This window comes from Adiantum capillus-veneris, chromosome 6, assembly GCF_014529385.1.
Source record: "Adiantum capillus-veneris isolate H3 chromosome 6, ASM1452938v2, whole genome shotgun sequence".
Taxonomy (NCBI): Eukaryota; Viridiplantae; Streptophyta; class Polypodiopsida; order Polypodiales; family Pteridaceae; genus Adiantum; species Adiantum capillus-veneris.
Window position 1 is genome coordinate 101609567 of NC_140936.1, and position 9161 is coordinate 101618727.

The 9161-nt window shown below is 42.9% G+C and overlaps 1 protein-coding gene across 1 annotated transcript; it reads left to right on the forward strand.

The window, feature by feature from the left end:
- The first annotated feature begins 1484 nt into the window (after positions 1 to 1484).
- Positions 1485 to 3757, forward strand: LOC147455986 (uncharacterized). Its single transcript, XM_086514582.1, has 3 exons — positions 1485 to 2087; positions 2246 to 2555; positions 2670 to 3757. Exons 2-3 carry the CDS (start codon positions 2285 to 2287, stop codon positions 3110 to 3112), a joined length of 714 nt encoding a protein of 237 aa, XP_086370708.1. The 5' UTR covers positions 1485 to 2087; positions 2246 to 2284; the 3' UTR covers positions 3113 to 3757.
- Positions 3758 to 9161: the final 5404 nt, after the last annotated feature.

Below are 9161 nucleotides of genomic sequence, written 5' to 3' on the forward strand. Positions count from 1 at the left end.
TTGCAACTAACTGCATCTATGACACAAGGAAGTGGTAATAAAAAATAGGTAACATGTGTTGGTGACTATAAGAGAAACTCCAAATAGGAATTTGACCCCATTCAAGTGCATATTAGGACGTTCTTCATAGTAGTGTGTGGGAAAGGTTGCCGCAACTTGGGGTGAGAGAGGCTTCAAATGGCTATAAAACGATTGCTGCAACTTAAGCATAGAGCCGATTAAAATGTAGAGGTTGCTACAAGCAAGAGTAAAAGGGAAACAACTAATCAAAGAATGAGACTAGAAATCCTCCAAATTTGTAAAATTCTAGTAGTACATTCGGTAAGAATGGCCTTTGGGCTAGATTGTATGTGGCACCTAGTACGTGGGATAGTGTGTCCCAACTTAGCCTCGAGCCACTTGATAAAGCACAATACTCCATTGAGAAGAGAGAGAATGTGAAAATTTTATACAAGGAAATTTCATAAAGGGATTTATAAATTATGTATGTTGAGAGAATGATGATTATCTCGAGCAATGGTGGCACCATATATGAGGTCTAGACTAAGAGCCCTATCCCACTAAGGGGCTATGGGGGCTGGTTACTTTGCAACTGAGCCATCACACACATAATTTGGTAGCATTTACAGAGCATCGAGGGTTTGTAGTATGCACTGCAACCCCTATAAAAGTTTGCACATCACTTTGCACTACACTTTTGACTCGCGATGGCAAGTCAAAAGCGTTAATTTGGATGTGCTGTAATGCTCGCAAGTGTATTCACAGGTAGTTGCCTATCAAAGGGATCACAGAGTTCGAAGTTCGTGCATGGTTACAACACATGGATTCTTAACCCTTGTAGCCCCTAGAACCCCTTGCAAGATGTGGCTCTAAGTAAGCCCCGGGTAGTAAGCGTCATTCCTGGAATGTGTAAGCAAGTGAGACCGGCCTCTTACTAGGTGGTATCTAAACCACTAAGAGGCAGTGCGCACAAGGCATAACTAACCCCTCCTCATAGCGTAAGCCTACCCCCACTCAACATTTTAACTCTGCTGAAATGGGTAGAGTTCTCTCTATCCCCGCCCTAGTTGAGCGTTCATGCAGCGAGTGAACAACAAAATGACAAGAGTGCTCATGTAAGCAAAAACCCTGCATGCCTGCGTGCGAAACTGTTCTAAGAGCTGCTTCCGTTGTATACTTGCAACTTACATAGCACGACGACCTTTGCACTACAGGTGCTACAAAAATTGAAAAGCAAAGCGAACTTTGAAGCGCATACAGCGAGACGAGGCTTCATTTAATGAGGTCATTGCACTGTATGCGCCACATGCGTCGAGTGGGACACAACTCTAAAATGCCTATGGACTGATGAACGCCTTGTGTGAAGATTGCACTAACTAGTTACCAAAAGGGTTCGATCAGTAAACCAAGGTCCAAGGCGACTGTAATGGATTGAAGAGAGAGAGTCTAGAGAGAGAGAGAGAGAGAGAGAGAGAGAGAATCGAACACTGCAGCAGAAGCTTTTTGCCTCGCTTGATGAGGGCGTGGTGCAGCGTGCTGCGTGTGCGTGTGTGTGGGAGAGAGAATAGGAGACAGGCGGCGCGGACGTTGAAAGTCTTTTCGCAGGAGAGAGAGTGCGAGAGTGTGTGTGCATCTTCTCTTCTTCGCCGTCTTCGTTCCAATCTTCTTTACCTGTAGGTTCTTTCTTGTCCTCTCTCGCCGCCTGCGCTTTCTTCCTCTTGAAATTCCATTATGGGCTTTGTTTTCTCCTTCCCTCGGCCTGCACCATCGCCATCGCAACCCCCCTCCCTCGCTAGATTCAGCTCCTCCCCGTCCTCCTGTTGTTCCTCTCCCTCCCTCGATCATCCTCCCTTGTTTCTCGATTCGGTGCTCACCTCTGCTGCCACTTTCTTTGTAAAGATTTGAAATAACTTCCCCCGTGATTCCTGCGTGTATCGCCATAGCTCGTCCTTTGTCAAGATCCATCGGTTTCTGTGTTTTTGCCGAGGCGCAAAGATTAATGCATCGTTTTCTCTAGAAAGCTGGTTTTGCTTGTTGGGCCATCGATCTGAGACGAGCTTCTGCAACAGATCGCTCCTTGCTTTAAGGTGAGTCTACACAGCCACCCAGAGAGAGAGAGAGAGAGAGAGAGAGAGAGAGAGAGAGAGAGAGAGAGAGAGAGAGAGAGGCTCTGCAAGAAACTGAACGAATAAGGGAAACAAGGTTAGCAAAAGGTTTTGATAAGGAAGACTGTTTCATTTGGCAGAGCTTGTTCGTGGCATTGTTTGCTACCAAGTCGATCACCATGGGCTCGGGAAAAGGAAGCAAAACAGAATACATCAAAAGGGCATTTAGGACTGTTTTCTTCATGGTGATTATGGTGGCTTCCCTGCTAGTTTCATCTTTGCCGCTTCTCGTATCCTTAGTGGATGTGATAGCACCATGTGTATTGCTATCTTTTTTCACATGCTGCAACTCCTGCTTCAAGCTTCACCATGATTGGGCCGCCTACAGTTTCCGGACATCTCTTATGGACATCCCTTTTCTATCGCTGATCAGGTCGCTGGCAATATTTTGTAAGTCCTTCAACAAGCGTCTTGGCATATGTAGTTTGTTGTGGATAAAGTCTTATAACAGCAACTCAATGGTGTCTGTTTCTATCTATGAATGATTTTGATTGCCTTTGACAGGTATTTACTCCATTTGTGGGATACCCAACTTGACATATGGGCTATACGTGAGTGCGGCCGGTATTTGTGGGGGGCTATCTGCAATCTTGCTGGTGGTTAAGGCATGCGTATTTGCCAACTATGATGTGGGTGTGCTGCACATTAAGCATGCAGCTCTTCATATGAAACACTTACGAAATGCTTGGGGAGTATGCTTACTCTTTTCTTGTTCGATGGCTCTGGCTCTTGCCCATATCATGGTGGCGTATAAAGTGAAGTGCCAGCAGCAGCGGAAGATGCATGTTTATCGCTTGGATCCTGAAGCAGTGAACGGGTTGAACGCATTTTTGCAGGTCCGTGGTAATGAGAAACATCGAAGGCTGCTGATCGAAGATGGGCGAGATGGGAGTCCAACTCAGAAAGATTTGATGTTGAAGTTTATGGCAAATGTGGGAAAGCCGTAGGTGTGTATATTGACAAGAAATTAGCTGGAAGTTTTGCCAAAAAGTCAGTAATTCTCTAGCTACATACATACATTGCCGTATGTACATGTCTCCACAAATTGTGATATGGCCTCAAGGGCGGACTGAAGCACATAGCAGAGGATTTTTCCGTGCAAGACAATGCGTATTTGCGGATCATTCGAGGTCACATAAAGTGGAAGAGAGAGTCTTTTGAGTATGTCTCCCCTCTTTTGCAAGAGTTCAATGTTTTCATCCCCGGATCGGCATTCATCAATCTGTGTATAAGTCCCCGATCCTTTAGAATAACTACTCACCCAAAGCCACTTGCATAGGCCTGTCTCGCCAGCTGCCCAATTTCGCAGCCTTCTTTTTTCTTTCAACATTATTCTTTCGATTATATAGTAGGGGGAATATCGACGATGATTGATAGTTTTTTTATGGGAGGTGTTTCAGGTTGGTGCATTCTTTGCTTACCTGAATAAATGGTAGCATGGGCTATGAGCAATTTTTTTTTTCCTCCAGTCTCACCTTTCTTTGTGGAGGTTTTGGTTTTGAGGCGCAGTGTTGGCATTTGGTAGTGTCAGAACAAATAGATGTTAGTCGGCCCATGAAATTTAAATTATAGTTTTATGGATCTTTGTCTTACATTTCTGAGTCCTCCAAGGTGGCTAACTTGTGTGCTTGTAGCTGGTTAAAATGGTTTTCTTGCAATTTGCATGCAAAAATTGAAGTTAGTATTATTTACACGGCTTACCTGTGCCGCATATCTTTACGCTGTTTCAATTTACTTGACGAAAATTCTCTGACGCTTTCAAAAGCTTGAATAAAAGCCATGTTGTCTCCCTGCGTAGTAGAGTCACCCTTTCAAAAACAACTTTCTTGTTCATCTTACCCCTTGTGTCTACTTGTAAAGGATTATATTGAACCACGTTGACAAATTTCTCCTCTGCTCTGCCTACAAAATCATGAATAAAAGCCAACCTTGACTGCCAATGGAGTGAACTGATTCCAAACGAGATTGCACTTTAATGACTTGATTAGAGAGAGGTACTTGATTACTTGCAAATGAATGATGTCTTCTTGAGCACTGGTGCATCTTTTTGTGTTTCCACTTCCTAAACTATGAAGGTAAGCCAGCCAACTTCTTGTCTACTGCACTTCCAAATTTTTCTTGTTGACTCCTAACAAAATAGGAATTGATTCCAATTGAGTTTAATTAATGCCTTGATTAGAGGGAGAGTTCCCTTTCTACCATGAAGACATGTCCAGAACAAGTGAATGGTGTCTTGGGTGTCTTCCGGAGCACTCTTTCATCGAAGTGCAACATTTTTACACATCTACATATTCGACAAAAAATTCTCCTTTGCCCCACTTTCAAAACGATGAAGAAAAGCCACAATTAATTTCTCGCTTGCTCCACTTCCAAGAATATCTAAGTTGAATCCCAACAAAGTAGGGTATTGATTCCAATTAAGATTGTAGTTTAATGCCTCCTAAATGAGGGAGAGTTACCTTTCTACTATGAGGACATGTACAAAACAAACGAATGATGTCTTCTTGAGCTCTCTTTGCATGAAAATTTATCATTTTTGAGTTTCCACTTAAGTGACAAAACCTATCCTTTGGCCCAGTCCTGGATCGATGAATAAAAGCCAGTAATGACTCAAATTTCTCCTTTGATTTGCTTCCAAAATCATGAAGGAAAGCTGTGTTACATGTTAGGTGTGGGAACCATCCCTATGCTAGCATCTACAACTTGATCCAAACTATCAATATTCTATCAGGTAATATTTGCATTGCATATAGGCTTCAAAGCCACCTCGTCCATCCCGTTCGAGTTCCATAGTTTAGTTATTGTGATTAGTGTTTCATCTCTCTCTCTCTCTCTCTCTCTCTCTCTCTCTCTCTCTCTCTCTCTCTCTCTCTATATATATATATATATATATATATATATATATATATATATATATATATATATATATATATATATATATGTGTGTGTGTGTGTGTGTGTGTGTGTATCTATCTATGGATGTATGTATGTACACACACACACACACACACACACATATTATCTGGATAACAGACAGTGGCCAAATTATCATACAATTGAGTGGTCCTTTAAGTATAGGGTGCCTTGAACTCTGCCTCAAAGCTAATAGACACTTATATAGACAAGAGACCGTCGCTTCCTGTCTCAATTAGCTATAACGCTCTACCCCACCCTTGTGCATCCAGATACATCAGACTACCTAATACCAACATAGGCTTATCCATTTAAAACTTAGACTATCTCCACACGTCGACCAAAACAATAAAATTTTGTTTTTTTTCTAGTTTGAAAATACAAAAGAAGATCCTAAATTTGCTAGGTTCGTCATCAGACACTCTCTCTCCCTCTCTTGGGTGACTCGCTCTGGCTCTCTCTTATTGGGAAGACACTATATACAGGTTAAGCCAACCAAGTTGGTGGTGCCTTGAAATTAACACCCACATTTAGGAGGTTGGTGGCTTGCCCTTGTGGTGACACACACACACACACACACACAACACTGGTGGGTGGATCTAGATTGCTTACATGAATAGCACCCACTTATGCACTCACAATACATATCCAAAAACACGTTTGACCCTGAAATTATAAATGATAAGTAACACACGTCATAAAATCTAATATTTAACAAACTCAAATGATTTTCTCATATTAAATTGATCATTTAATGTGGGAGAATAAACGGGAATAAGGGTTAAAATATAGACATGTGCTTTTAAATCTATTTCAACACGCGGCCAATGGTAACGGGGTCCAAATGAGAGAGTTAATGGAGCTTAAAGACCTTAGGGTCAGCTTCATTAAAGACCTCCAGAGGTTAGTTGTCATAATAATCAATATCTAATTCTCCTAAATGATTTTCTCATGTTAAACTGATCATTTAATATGGGGAAGTGCCAAGGGAGAAAAAGCTAGAATATTGGTTAAGCTAGCAGACCGGCCATAGTAGGGATCCAAAGGATGGAAAATAGGGATCCAAAGGGGGGGCCATCTGCAAAAGAGCCATGTGCAACAATGGGCTAAAAAGACCCTAAGGTTCAACCCATTACGACTTCCAAAATGCTAAGGTTCCAAAATTCAAAGGTTGTGTCCAAAGGTCAGCCATGGGGGGAATTGGATGCTTTGTGTGTGACCCAAAAAGTCTTTACAAATCCCTACATAGGAGGGGGCGAGCCTTGGGAGTAGGGGATGAGAGAGAAAGTCACACACACACACACACAAGCTCCCTTTACACAAAGGGAATGAGGGACACATGTCAGCTCCCTAGCCCTGATGCCCACAAGGTGTACCCAATTCCTATTGGATGGCCTTGGAGGTGGACCAATGAGAATTAGGCTAGAGTAAATCTAGTTTAATTAATTTAAAAACACTTAATAAAAGAACCAATGAGAATTAAGTCCTCTAGAAGACTATTGGACAGTCTCCCAAGTGGTCCAATGAGCATTCAACAGCCCAATGGCTTGCCTAATTCCAATTGGCCATGAGGCAAAGGGGTCCAATGAGAGTTTAGTTGAATTATTAAATTACCTTAAGCTCTCACAAAAGGGGAAAGGGGGACACATGTCAGAAGGCTATCACGTATGCTCCTTAATTGTCATTGGCTAGCTCTAGGGAGGTCCAATGGGAGGACAACAAAAGCAAATAGCAAGGGGGCTCGCCCAAGAGAGAGAGAGGGGGCTGATTTTTGCAAGGCATTATCACACACACACTCACACAATCTCATGTGTGAAGTAAAGAAGAAGACTATCTCTTCCCAAGCTTTAATGGAGAACTCATGACCTACTCCAAGCTTGTGAGATAGAAGCCTACATCTACACACTCTTGGCATGTGGATGCAAATCCAACCAAGAGCCAAGCTTCAATGCATGCTCATCTCCTCTACCATGCTAATCACTAAGCTAAGCTATGCTAATATGAGTGATTATGTGAGGAGATGTACATCTTTCTCGTAAGATACTCCTTCCTCTCAATCTACTCTCATACCCTGCTAGCTCTCACCATCTTCGAAGGTGTGTGAGGTCTTGGGTCTGAGACCGGGGATAATTGGTGTTGTGTTTGCTAAGTGTTTTGCTTAGTGCATGAAGCTTTCATCTTCATTGCACTAGCTAGTCTTGAAGGAACACAAAGAATTGTATTGTACAATGTCTCTCTTGATGGGAGAAACCATAATACAAAGCCTTTTGGAGGGGGGACAGGCTCCATGCAAATCCAGTCCTCAACTGTTGTCAATAGTTTAATTTCTCTCTCATTTGAAAGTATTGTTCATGCTATCTAACTAGGTGTTATTCTTTTTGTTCCTCTCTCCACCCAAGCATTCTTGTAATTCTCATTAGGAATCTATGCTAATGAAATTCCCACTATGTTCATGCTAATTTCCGCTACACACAAGTTTTTAGACCATTAAATGTTACATTGGTATCATAGCACAAGGTTTCTCTGAAGGGAGGTCCTCAAGATAGCTTTAAATGGTTGGTATTATTAATTGCCTTTGAGTAAGTAGAATAGGGATTTTTCAGCCTTGCAGTGCGCCTGCCTTTGTGCAGTTAATGGGGCATCACCGTCGAGAGCTATGGTCTTAATAGTGGAGTCCTACGGGGCTTGCCTACGGCTTAACCACTATTGAGCTATTAGAAGCTTGACAGGAGCCGGTGCTGTTTTGGTGTTGAACGATCCTCCTTCTATTCCTTGCAATTAATGGTATTCGAGCCACGGGTACAGTAGCTTGAGTGCTTTTTCTAAAGGGGTAAAGAGGAGTAGCAACTACGGCTTGAAGTGCCAAAGTACACCTAAAAAGTTTACACCTAAAAGTTGTTAGAATGGCTGACAATAGTAAAGAGAGTGAAATTAATGTTGATAACTTTGATTTTGCTAATGAGCAAGCTACTAATGATGCTCCGATGCTTGTTAACTATCTTCTTTCTAGGCTTCAACAAGCCATGGGCAATCCATCTCTCCAAAGTGAAGTGCAACGGCAGCTCCGTGCTCACGGGATTCTCCAAGCTCATCACCATGATGAGAGAACACCTAGGAAGCCTCCTTGTGAGACTCCCAAAAGAGGTATCTCTCCGATTCGGGAGGAAGAAGAGAATCCATACGAAGGGCTCAAGAATTTACTTCTTGATGATGCATCTCCTTCCCAAAGGAGAACTCAAGAGCCTCCACCGAAGGAACAAGAAAGAAGTGAGTCTCCCGCCACCTCGACGGAGATGGCTCCACGAAGACGGCGGGCTAAACGCTCTCCATCACCACCAAAGCGGATAAGACCATCGCACTCTTCCCCACACCATAATTCAAAGAGGGATGATAAAAAGCAAGAGAAGAAAAAGGCGAGAAAGAGGACACCCTCTTCTCCATCTTCTTCATCCTCTCCCTCTTATGAAAGTGATGGTGAAGACGACGAAGATCAAGACAAGAAAAAGGCGAGAAAGAGGTCACCCTCTTCTCCACCTTCTGAAGAAAGTGATGGTGCAACCTTTGAACCATCAAAAAGAAGAGGCCATAGGAAATCCTATGCCGCATGGAAGAGGCCATCCAAGCTGAAGAAGTTCAAAGAGGGAGGGAAGTTCAAAGAGGCATTCCAAGCTGAAGAAGTTCGACGCGGCGTTTGGAGATGAGGGCTTCACGGAGTCCTCTAAGCTATGCCATGTAGCTATGCACTTTCAAAAGTCCGCCAGGCAATGGTGGTCTAGCCTACGAGCCAACGGTGAAGCTCCACGAACATGGAAAGATTTAAGAGCTTCCATTATGAAGCAGTTTTTGGCCACCGATGCCAAAGACAAAGTACTCACCGAATGGCAAAGCTTAAAGTTCTCTCCCTATGAATCCATCCACAAATATGTAGACAAGTTTTGGGACTTACAACTCAAAGACACTGTCTTCAAAAAGTTGGATTTTGTAGTGTGTGTGTGTATGTGTGTGTGAGAGAGAGAGAGAGAGGGAGAGAGAAAGAGGGGAAGGGAACATGAGAATGAGGAGAGGCAAGGAGCATACCTGGCT